The sequence below is a fragment of the Brachyhypopomus gauderio genome, chromosome 9 (genome assembly GCF_052324685.1).
Source record: "Brachyhypopomus gauderio isolate BG-103 chromosome 9, BGAUD_0.2, whole genome shotgun sequence".
NCBI lineage: Eukaryota > Metazoa > Chordata > Actinopteri > Gymnotiformes > Hypopomidae > Brachyhypopomus > Brachyhypopomus gauderio.
The window spans coordinates 21,461,758-21,474,624 of NC_135219.1; the positions used below are offsets into that span (position 1 = coordinate 21,461,758).

Genomic DNA, 12,867 nt, shown 5'->3' on the forward strand with positions numbered 1-12,867 from the left:
CTCCACCCCGTTTCTTAGCATTAGATCTCAGTGAGGTGTTTGTTCTGCCTAATAATAACGCCCCCAGCTCTACTGTATGTTGTAATGGGCCGTACGGCCCGTGGTGCTGTGGATGGTGTTGAGTTTTGCGTTATGTGTGTTTCTGTCCTGATGTTGAGGGTAAAATGTTGAAAACTGTAATGTGCAGAAACGGCAATACACTGAGATGCTAACATCACATCCAACAGCACTGCATTTCTTTAGTCCACCTCAAGTTTATGGGATTCCTTGTGGCCTTCAAACACACACACACACACAAACACACACACACACACACAAAAGATCAAACATCCGCGCTGTCCTCATACTGTTGGCGACAGGATATTGAGCTGGATCAAAGAGGAGTGGGATCATATGCCATTGGGATAACACAGAGAGACCACGAACACACACACACACACACACACACACACACACACACACACACACACAAAACACACTCACTTGGCAATCCAAGTTGATGCCAAAAGGCGTAACTGAACATCTGCCTCAGAGGCCTGTTGATTTATTTTATTTTTCTCACTCGTGGATACTGGAGGTGAATTTGAATAAGGGCTCTAGCATTTGTAATTACTCTCTGCCAATCATACTTTCTTGTCCTTCTCTCTCGCTCTCTCTTCCTCCCGCAGGTGCCTTTGCGTAAATCCACCATGGACGGCGTGTTTTTCCAGCTCCTGGTCCTGGGTGTGGCTCTGGCGATGGCCAACGCGTGTCCCAAGTACTGCGTGTGCCAGAACCTGAGTGAGTCCCTGGGGACGCTGTGTCCCGCTAAGGGCCTGCTCTTCGTCCCGCCCGACATCAACAGACGAACGGTGGAGCTCCGGCTGGGTGGCAACTACATCCTGCGCATCACCCAGCAGGACTTTGCCAACATGAGCGACCTGGTGGACCTGACCCTGTCCCGCAACACCATCGGCTACATCCAGCCGTTCTCCTTCTCCGACCTGGAGACACTGCGCTCGCTGCACATGGACAACAACCGTCTGATGGAAGTGGGTCCGGATGACCTGCGGGGGCTGGTCAACCTGCAGCACCTGATCCTGAACAACAACCAGCTGAGTCACATCTCCAAGCGGGCTTTCGAGGACCTGGTGGTGGTGCTGGAGGACCTGGACCTGTCCTACAACAATCTGCAGACCCTGCCCTGGGACTCGGTCCGGCGGATGATCAACCTGCACCAGCTGAGTCTGGACCACAACCTGCTGGACCACATCCCAGAGGGCACGTTTTTGGACCTGGAGAGGCTGGCACGCCTGGACCTCACATCCAACCGGCTTCGGAAGCTCCCGCCGGACCCGATCTTCATGCGGGCGCAGGACTCGGTGCTGACGACCACGCCGTTCGGCCCCCCAGCTGTCTCTGAGCGTCGGCGGAAATCCCCTGCACTGCAACTGCGAGATGCTCTGGTTCCGTCGGCTGGAGCGAGACGACGACCTGGAGACCTGCGCCTCCCCCGTCGGCCTGAAGGGGCGCTACTTCTGGCACGTGCGGGAGGAGGAGTTTGTGTGCGAGCCGCCCCTAATCACTCAGCACACCCACAGGATGCTGGTACTGGAGGGGCAGACGGCCAGCCTTAGGTGTGAAGCTATCGGAGATCCTTCTCCCACAATCCACTGGGTCACGCCTGATGACCGGCTGCTAGGCAACTCCTCCAGGACTGTGGTACACCAAAACGGGACTCTGGAGATCACCATCACCACATCTAAAGACTTCGGGACCTTCACCTGCATTGCAGCCAACGTGGCTGGCGAATCAACTGCCTCTGTGGAGCTGTCAATCATCCAGCTGCCCCACATAAGCAACAGTACAGGACAGGCATCTCAGCCCAAGTCCCGCCTCTCCGACATTACAGGTACTTCAAAGACCGGCAAAGCCCCTGCCAAGAACCAACCAGAAAAGGCGGTTTCTGTCTCGGAGGTGACTGCGGTCTCCGCCCTCGTCCGGTGGTCAGTCAGCAAGGCAGCCCCCAAAGTCAAGATGTACCAGCTCCAGTACAACTGTTCTGACGACGAAGCCCTGATTTACAGGTACAGATCAGATGGTTCCCGCAAGTACACTCCAACATTAAAGCATCCTGACAGGTTCTGTAGAATTCCAGAAAGATTCTCCAAACAGGGCTGAAATGCAGAGAAATACTGATGGCGCGATAAGTGCCAGTGATTTACTGTGTTTGCATGGGAGGTGTTTTTCAGGAAGGTCTGGCAGTTCTGACAAGCCCAGAGTGAAAGGATTTACTCCACCCTGCATCAGCGACGGCAGATGCTGTTGAGTTTGTCTTCAGTCTCATAGCCTGTTTTCTTGGATAGTGCACACAAGTCTTGAGGGATATTCATCCATCATCTCCTAACTATGACCACTGAATAGTTAAGCAGACAAACACAGGCCTCTCTCCCATTGCTGCTTCTCTTTCTCATCTGACATCTCACTCTTAGGTACAGAATAGCCTCTCTCTTTCTCTCCATCTCTCGTTTCCTCTCTCCTCTCTCTCTCTCTCTTGTTCTCTCACTCTCCACCAACTTCCGTTTTCGCACCTGGCATTAAAGCGTGAACTGTACACTCATGCAAAATTCAGATAACAGGAAGCGCGTGTGTGATTACCGCTGCCATTAAAACGCACTCGCGTCTGCGCTTTCTTCTCGCATTAGAGAAAGGGACCCGGCCCTCCTCCAGTGCTAGACAGGGACGTGTTATCACTGATGTCACGACATTTTTACATGGAAGACTGCCAGCATCGCACATTAATGCACCAAGTATGGATAGATTGCATTTACACCCACCTGACACCTGAGCATCAAATGAACCTCTCAATCTCTGCAGTGGCAGGACTGATATGAACTCACACAACATGCATTTACACCTGAAATTAACATTTTCCTTCATTCACATATTAACAATGGCAAAATGGATTACAAAATGGGTTTCCTTTTCTTTCTCTCTCTCTCTCTCTCTCTCTCTCTCTCTTTCTCTCTCTCGTGGGCAGTCCTGTCTGTCAGTCCTCTGACTCTTGATTGGGGTCTTACAACATGTTGCTATAATGCCATAAATCAGAGTGTAAGGAAACAGAATCCAGGAAACCAGGCAGGGGAAAATCCAGTTCCTTAATACCATTTAAGTAATTTGTGTGGTAATGTCTGGGGAAATGTGTGAGGACTGCACAAACACCCCCCGCTCCGCCCACCGCAGGTCACAGAACCCCAGTGCCCCACTCCGGGCCTGTCCGCCCAGCCAGGGGGCAATTGGACAGCGATTGAGTCTTTTACTCATGACAGCTCTGTGAGACCAGACCTGCTGGGGGGGGGGGGGGGGGGGGGGGGGGGGGGGACGACCAGAGTGGATCGTCGGTCTTGCAGACTGGACCAGCACCGCTGTAGAGGGAGTACAATGGGCTTGTTATCTCTCTCCCTGTCTTCTGTCAGACAGCCCCGGCTGCTCCGCCCAGGTCCAGGGGCCTCGGAGGGGAGTGTGGGGTGGGGGTGGGGGTTGTATGCTGGCAGATGCAGCCTGATCTTACCCACCATCAGGTGCAGCAGCACGACAACCCAATAGATCAAGGCCGAGATTTGGAGGGGAAGTGTGTGTGTGTGTGTGTGTGTGTGTGGGGGGGGGGTTCAGATCGAATGCGGATCAGTTTCCCTAGTCTGCCCTTTTAGCACAGCAGATAAGTGCATCCTTTATTCACAGGCTTATTTCCGGGAGCAATCGCTCGGACTGACGTACGGTTCTGGGGAAAGTTAAAGACGGCGTCCGGGCGTGTCACAGCGCGGCCCCTCCAGAGAGGGCGGGTCGACCGCGCGTCTGGGGCATCGGGCAGGAAGTCGCGTGTCAGATGGAGAGTCTCAGTAATGCTTCAGAGGGATTGCCACGAGGCATCTGCGCTACACTTTATCTCGTAATGTCCGGAGCATCGCCCGCTGGGTGATTTAGCGCGTCCGTCTGTCTGAGGATGTGATGCATTACCAGGCTAATGCTGCTCTCTGGGGAGCTGCTCTCATTGGCTGTTTGTTCATCATACGCTGGAAGCTCGGCCGGCTTTTCTAAAGAACACCGGGAGGGTTGATTGATGGTGCCCGATGATTGTTTGTTATGTTGTTTTATCAAGCAGTGTCACAGCATGTTACAGCATGACTGATAATCACCGTGCACACCGTCCCTACAATGACGAGTCTTGACAGAATTTGTAGCTTCTGGTCTCTGTTTCTTTTTGATGTGGATACTGTAACAACCATGAGACTCCTGACATAGAAGAAGGACTCTCATAGCAGAAGAAATGACATCATTGGAGATCTCTTGTGCTTCTGTGTAAGTTACAGTGGTTAATTTGGTTAGAGTCAGCCATTAAGATAAAGGTACACACATACACACACACACACACACACACACACACACACACACAAACAGGGACTTGGCCTGCTGCCTGTCTCCCTCTGTTCCTCCACAATTCCTTATTTCTTTTTAATGCGTCCATCCATTAGTGTTATTACGTGGCGGGGTTTTTACTGCACGCAGGACCCACTTTGGAGGGGCGGGACACGGACGGACGTCAGGACACATTCATCTCGCTCTGTCCCGCCACCCCTGCTCTCTGCCCATTAGCCTCTTTCTGCTTACGTAAACATAATCGAATCTCCGCCACCATAGAGGTGGAGTCACCGGAGTGGAAGGCAGCGTGCCTGGCATGGCTGACGTTTGTCCAGGAAAGAGTGGGCGGAGCTATGGCCAGGAGCTCAGGGGGGAGGAGCCACCGCCGTCTCCCACGTGTACGCACACACACACACACACGTGCCCCTTCCAAGTTGCCTTTCAGTGCCTGGAGCTCTGCTCAAATTTCTACTTTCTTTCCATCCTCGTACGATAAGCAGCACCATCCATTTCCCTCCAGGGTTCAAATTTGTTAGAATTTTCGAATAACGATAAATTACCTATTGGACGAACCCTGTCAGAAATCAGTGTAGGAAAGAGCGCAAGAGTCAAAAAAGCTAGGCAGTGATAGGTGAAAATTCTGAGACGGTAATAGATTTCATTGCCGGAAGCCTTGAAACTTCTGACAATTCCACACCCTAATAGATCTTTCCAGAAATGTTCAAAGATGTGCTCGCTTAATCACAACTGGTGAAGTATGTGTGGAAGAAAGAGGGAGAGAGGGAGGGAAGGGCGAGAGAGAGAGAAGAGAGAATTTGTTATTTATCACAAAGGCGTACAGAGATGTATGGAGGGCTAGTGGCATCCAGCACTGTCCGGTAATGGACCCCATCCAGAGCTGTCTAATAAAGTTCCCTCTGTGAAGCATTCTTCAGAGAAAGGAGTCATCACCCTACCTGACAGCTCCACCACATTTCAGCCGGACCACCGAGGGGCTCTCGAGACGCCGTCGCAAATCCCCGTTCATAAATGTTGCTTAAGGTCGGCCGAGTGCCGATTGGCCCTTCTCCTCTCCGCCCCCCCGCTCTATTACGTTTGGATCCCTTTTCATCCTTATTTATTTATTAACTGGCGCGGCACGGCTGCGATATCAAACGGGCCGTCTGCTCGCTGTATCGGGACAGATGGCGTAAAGAGATGACGCCAATTACCGTTGGCTGACAGTTCGAGTGCCGTCCAGAAACACAGGCTGGGCTCTGCAGAGCGTGTGGAGATATGGCGGGTCCCGCTCTGATCATAAGCGGTGGTCAGTCGGACGCCACATTCAGCTGTCCCGCACATGAAATACTGCAGCTTACAGCACACTCTTGAGTCATTCTCGAGTTTCTATTGTATTTTCATTCAGCTCCCTGTTCGAGTATTAAGGAAGGCATTACAAAGAGCATTGTTAATGACCGCTACTGCTAATAACCATCACGGCAGCGATGTGCATCTTGGCGTAGTAATGCAATCCCTCTTCTCGAGTACTTGTGGCGGGTTTAAAAGCATGTTTCTCTGTTTTTATCCAAAGAATGATCCCTGCATCCAGCAAGGCCTTCCTGGTGAGCAACCTGGTGTCGGGGACCCGTTACGACCTGTGTGTGCTGGCGGCGTGGGACGACTCGGCCACGACCCTGACGGCGACCAGCGTGGTGGGGTGTGTGCAGTTCTTCACCCGGGACGACTACCCGCAGTGCCAGTCTCTGCACGGGCAGCTGCTCGGCGGCACCATGATCCTGGTGGTGGGGGGTGTGATCGTAGCCACCCTGCTCATCTTCATCGTCATCCTCATGGTCCGCTACAAGGCCGGGGAGGGCGGGGCCGGGGCGGAGTCTCCAGCGGGTAAGCTGGGCGACGTCAGCGACACCTTCTCGCAGACCAACAGCGCACGCACCGGGCAGAACGGAGTCCCGCTGCCTCCTCTCAAACCCAAGCCCAAGGTCACCAATCGGGACGAGGTGGTGGAGTTCAAGTGCGGCTCCCTCCAGAGCAGCCTGACCTCCTCTTCCTCCTCCTCCTCCTCTTCCTCGGCCTCCCTTCACGCCCCAGGCCCCTACAGCCCCAACAGCGCCCTGGCGAACATCTGGAGGTCGGCACCTCCCAAGCCCCGCGGCAACCTGGACCACCTGCTGGGCGCCATCACCTCCCTGGACCTGCGAGGCCCGGCTCGGGAGCCGTCCGCGTCCGCGCGAGGCCCCCCGGCCGCGCACGCCACCGCTGCCGCTTTGGTATCGGTGGCCCCCACCGACAAGGAGCCCCTGCTGGGCCGGACGCTGGACTCCCGGCTCGGCCGGCTGCTGTCCGCAGCCCCGCTGGACTCCAAGCCCAAGCGGAGTCACTCCTTCGACATGGGGGAGTTTGCGGCGCAGACGGGGGCACAACTGTGCAGCTACCCCCGCCGCATCAGTAGCATGTGGACTAAACGCAGCCTCTCCGTTAGCGGCATGCTGCTCAGGTGCGAGGAGGAGGGGGGGGGCGACCCGGCCGGCAGCCAGGCCGCTCTGGAGGGCGCCGAGTGGGTCATGGAGAGCACCGTGTAGGCCGGCGGACGCACACACGCTGCCTTCGGGGCGAAACGCCGATTCGGTGTCAAAGGGGGAAAATAAAGGGAATTACACCCTGCTTCCGTTGGTACATGGGATCACACGTCCATTCGTCATGAGGAAATATTGCCGAAATGTATTTGTTATATGACATGCTATACCAGGGACAAGTACCCAACTGGCAGTTATTAGATATATGCTGTGGTGATTGTGTGGGTGTGTGTGGGTGTGTGCGTGTATGTGTGTGTGGGTGTGTGTTAACTGTGCATGTTTGTCAACACTGCATACGCGCTGACTGACAAATCAGCTTTGTTGGAAAATCCAGATGACATATCCATGATGTTCTGTACTCCTTCGAGGTGGTTACGTCGGGACCTGGATTTTTGAATGTAAAATAAGATCATTGGTGGCATTCAGATTGACACTTTCTCCAGTGAACAGCACAGCCAGCTCAGAGTCTGAAAGGGCCTCTGGATAAACACTGTTTATACGTGTAATGAATTTAAAGTTTTATATTTTTTATCTTGCTGGTCAAACACATTTACGTCATTCCATCTCAAGGGGAAGACTGAAACCATTCGAAAACTTTCAACCCACCGAACTCTCTCTTTCCTTCTTGTCACCTGCTCTCATGTCTCCCGAAGGAACCATCAGGAAAAGCCCCACTGATGTGTTTTCATATTTTTTCCAGGCAGAATGTGATTTTTTTTTGCTGAAATCCACTGAAAGTTAGATAGGAGAAAACAATTAAAATTAAACACATGGAAAAATCCACTTCGACGCCACACAAAGACATAAAACCTTGCCGTCGAGACACTGGGAAGCTTCGCTGCGTGTTTATATGTACAAAGGAGCCGGAAAGACTGGATGTTTTTAATCATCTGAAATCATTTCCATATTAATGAAGTATGAATTTGTAATGTAGTCATGGGTTCCCAACCATCAGAAATGAAATGGTATGGTACATACAGCACAGTGGTGTAAACGAGCCCCACTCCTAGTCCTAGCCCTAAAAACCAAACCACCACATTCCCGCCCAAAACAAAAGCCACCAAAGATGCCATTATCCATCTGAGAAGTCCACACGTGTTCAATGAAGCTTGAAGTAACGGAGTCAAGAACTGCTATCTTTCTTTAAAATTTTTGTGTGACTGTCTCTCAGAGACACCTCCAGGCACCGAGTGCCATTCTAATGCTAATCCGATCATTTCATCTGCTGTACTATGCAAAAGTCCTAGGCTACCCTCAATGTGCTTATTTGCCTTTTAAAAAAGTAATGTAAATTAAGTAAATGAATATAATTAATGATACATGCAAATAAAAATGAACACAATAGAAATGAACATTTTATGCCAGAAGAACTCAGGGTTTGGTTCCCAAACCTCTCCTCAAGGTTGAAAAGTTTCAGCATGATAACTCAGAATATGCTGAAGTACAAAAGAGGCCCACAAGAGGAGATCAGACCCCTACTCTCAGTACCACTGGGAGTGGAGGAGATCAGACCCCTACTCTCAGTACCACTGGGAGTGGAGGAGATCAGACCCCTACTCTCAGCACCACTGGGAGTGGAGGAGATCAGACCCCTACTCTCAGCACCACTGGGAGTGGAAGAGATCAGACCCCTGCTCTCAGCACCACTGGGAGTGGAGGAGATCAGACCCCTACTCTCAGTACCACTGGGAGTGGAGGAGATCAGACCCCAACTCTCAGTACCACTGGGAGTGGAGGAGATCAGACCCCTACTCTCAGCACCACTGGGAGTGGAGGAGATCAGACCCCTGCTCTCAGCGCCACTGGAAGTGGAGGAGATCAGACCCCTACTCTCAGCTCCACTGGGAGTGGAGGAGATCAGACCCCTACTCTCAGCTCCACTGGGAGTGGAGGAGATCAGACCCCTACTCTCAGCACCACTGGGATTGGAGAGGATCATGTAAACGCAAAAAACAACCAAACGAATCCAATAGCAGAAGCTGAGCTGTGCGGTGACGTCAAGGTCGCGGCTTTGATTCCTGCACTTACAGTCATCCTGATAAATGTGTAATCTGACAAATGCAAGAACCTAGATGTAGTTTTCTGGGTGGCCTATGATTTTTTCACATAGTACTGCATATCTGGATCACTCGTGTGGCCTATAGAAAGCGTGGGATTGGTGTAAAGGTCTCAGTTCTCGCAGAGTCCAGGCCTGGAGCCATAGTGACTGGCGGGTCTGATAGGAGTTGAATAGCGACGTTCGGTAACGTCACTGGCTGCACCCCTCGTCTCTGTGGCGTGGACTGTTGGCTTGTTGTGTAAACGCACGTTCCATATAAAAACTTGTCCTGTGTAATTCCTCACTGCCATGCTTCTTGGTTCCCATTACTCACGGTTTCCATTTGCTCGAACACAGCTGACTCCATTCATGAAGGACTTTACGGTTACTTGAGTAGAATCCAGGCTGGATAAGAGGTGCTCAAAACGGGCCAAGCGTGTGGTCGCCGCTACGATGATTTAAGAACCAATGCCTTACTGTGAATGTCCAGCAGTGTGTGGCTGGACAGAACAAGCCAGCCCCGCGGCACTAAGAGCGACGTTCGTTTGGTCGTCCCAAAGTGTCGTCTCACTGGCTGCCGATTCCAGCTGCAGAGTGCCTGGAGACTTTAGGATCAGTTCATCTGTGTAATCAGGTAGCTGTTATAGTTAAGACGCACGTGTACGTTTTACACGCTCCTTTTAATTGTGCGGCCAGTTCTCGAGCCTGGCTGGCCGCTTCATGGCGGTCGCAGGAGAAGAGAGAGGCTGCCCGGCCTGGCCACTCGCACGGATTTTTCCACATCAGCGCTTCTCCAGCAGTCTACCCTCTCTGAGGAACCGGAGAACCTCAGCGACAGCACAGCTATCCCGAGGAACTGCGGCGTAGACTTCTCTTTGAACCTACAGGAGACTCTCCATCTCATCACGGCCTGTATCACACAGTTTGAGTGGCTGCTTGACTGTATATTTTTATTTTTTGTACAATTGAGTGACTGTATATGTTGGGGAAATTGTACAGGTAGCATTTTAATCCCTTGTTCCACAAAGACCAGGAGGGGCTCTTCACTGTGTTGTGATGATGTGTGTGTTCAAGCCCCTCTATCTGGGGAACGAAGACGATGTTTCTGTGGTCAGTCAAATCCGATTTTGTTTTTGCTACAAAAAATATAAATATTAAGATGTCTAATAATGAGCAATGTTGTCCTTGAGCCTTTCTTTTTCTCTCTCTGTTATTGTGGAACTAAATTATACAATGAATTATGCAAAATGTTTTTTTTTTTTTCCATGCATGACAATTACAAAACTCCTGTTCAGTAGATCCTTAAATAGCACCTCTCACAAGACGTACAATCTATATTCAAGGTCACAGTACGTATATACTCTGACAATTCCATTAAGCTAGAGTTGCTGCTCATGTAAATGACAGAATGTAACTTTGTGTCTGGTGCGAAGCAGAGAGCTGAAGTGGGGCCAGATTGTCTAGTGAGGCTGCAGGAAGAAGTGATGATGGCCTTTGACATCACCACCCTGTGGTTCGGAGATCAGCTCCCACTGACCGATGCGCACCGTGGCTCCGTCTACAGTATTGCGGTTGCACCACATGACCAGCACGCAACGCCGCGTAACACGATTGTGAATCCGTCCCGGTGTCCCGTGGGTTCCGCCAACTTGTCACGTTCGTTCCGCTCGCTTGTGCCGTTTGTCTTCCTCGAGAAGGTCCGTAGGTCTGTCTGGTGACATGGCCGAGGGGATGTGAGCGGGTGAGACGCAGGGGAGACGTGAAGACCTGAACACATGAAGACCCCTGACATGACTTCGCCTGACACTTAGGCTTCAGTTTGACAGGTCGCAGTTACAGTTACGTCGAGACACTGCACTAAGAAGTGGGTGGCAGGCGACACTCTCTCCCTGGCCCCAGTGCAGGTATGAATAATTCACCAAAACGTCTACAGAGGTTTGATGATTTTGCAGTGGAAACTTGAAATACAGCTCAGTTCCTGGTTCTTTTTTTTTTATAAAGACTCGGAATGACACAAGGCAGTGCCAGGATGTCTCTCCTAGCTCTTACTGAAAGGAAGACAGGAATAGGAAACGAGAGACACACAGACACGAGAGGAAGGACAGAGGGGCTAAGCGCGGATCCTGCTAATGGCTCGCTAAGGGCCATCACTTGAGTGGAGCCCGGTGAGAGCCCAGTGCATTGGACCCAGGGTGCAGGGTTCCTGCAGCCCGTCTGCTGTAGTCAGTCTGCTGTACTCGGATCAAGTCAAACCACCGGGGAACCGGCTGGAAACCCACTAAGCTGCACTACTTTTCTGACCTGAAAACCAATTTTTTTGCCACAAATTCATTATGTGAAAGAAGTTTTAATGGTGTAATGACATCACAGTTTGATTCACACATCTCGAACTGGAATTAGGTAAGTATGTACATGGTAGTGTTTTGTTGAATAAAAATGAAAGTGTGCGTGTTCATTTTTGGGAAATCGAGAGCTACGAAAAGTCTAATAATGATGTCAAATGAAACTGATCTCACGAGGGAGTGAGATGACACAACTTTAAACCATTCAAACGTTAACTACTAAATTGTAACTTTAATCATGTAGTTAAACTTCATGTTTATTGGTTTTAAAGACATTAATGCTACAACTGGTCTTTAAAATTAATTATAGTGAGAGTTGAGTGTGCCCATACAGACCCCCTACACACACATTAGAACTTGCTGTGCAAATGTGATCAATGTGACATTGAATGTGAATTTGAACTAACCATGGTACTGATTCACTTTCAAGTGAGTTTTGACTGAACATAATACTTAACAATTCTCTTTCTCTTCAATTTGTATGGATAAATAACACACTACACTCCAGAGAAAAACGTAACAGTATTTTTGACATGCCTTACCCTTAAAAAAACAACCAGAAATCACTTTGAGGAGTTTTCCATGATGTGTTTTGTCAACCTGGCATGGAGTCCATTATTGGGGTGGATTTCCTGCCTATTTCTATAGTGTTGGGGCTCAATTTTGAGTAGGGTAGGGCCTGTTCTAAAACTGGTCTCTGCAGCCCCAGGAGAGTCCATGATAAATGGACCTCACATTGGTGCAAGAAGAATTTAATCATTGTCTCCTAAACAGGCCAGAAACGCTCATCCGCCCCTGGTTTAATGAACACAGTGGAGTGATCCTTTATTTACAGGGTCAGCCTGTTTGCTTATTTCACACCAGTTATTAATAATTGCCCAGGACTGATGGTGCAAGGGTATGTGCTATACAAACACAAAGCCTGTGTGTGTGTGTGTGTGTGTGTGTGTGTGTGTGTGTGTGTGTGTGTGTGTGTGTGTGGCTGCAGAAACAGACAAGAGGCTGTCGGCTCTGTTCCAAACGGCTGGGACCAGAGTCGTCTTCCCTGTAGTGTGCTTCCTGAACAAAGGAGTAAGCATCTAGTAGAGAGCAAACACTGGCTACTTATAGCTCCATCACAGTGGCGGAGACATGATCCTATTTCTCTTTACTCTTCCTCTTAAAGGAAGATGACTGACTTTTAAAAATATACTACAATAAGGTCCTAAAGATGACGAAGTCCTTCGTCCACAGAGTCGGACAACAAAGCTTATGGAGACCAATTTTCACAGTAATTACCCCTTTATCTACTTTGTGCTTTTTCCACTTCAGTTGAAATATAACCACAATTTTCTCGAGACAGACCACTTCAAATATTGCATTCAGAAAGGCTTATCGGTGCATCCGCAACTCAGAAACAATTTTGGTTTTATCATTCTTTACTCTGTATACTAAGGTAAGGTACTTTGATCTTTGGAACTGCTGGCATGAATTGAGAATTTACTTTGCTAATCTTCTCATATGTTTAATACTTTAT

At 50.1% G+C, this 12,867-nt stretch overlaps 1 protein-coding gene across 1 annotated transcript in view; it reads left to right on the forward strand.

The window, feature by feature from the left end:
- lrfn2b (leucine rich repeat and fibronectin type III domain containing 2b) overlaps positions 1–10,140 on the forward strand; it is a 94,957-nt gene extending 84,817 nt beyond the window's left edge. Inside the window, 3 exon segments of the mRNA XM_077017897.1 lie at positions 669–1,393; positions 1,395–2,066; positions 5,969–10,140. Coding sequence (XP_076874012.1) covers positions 690–1,393; positions 1,395–2,066; positions 5,969–6,977 — 2,385 coding nt within the window. The 5' untranslated portion in view covers positions 669–689 and the 3' untranslated portion in view covers positions 6,978–10,140.
- The last annotated feature ends 2,727 nt before the right edge of the window (positions 10,141–12,867 follow it).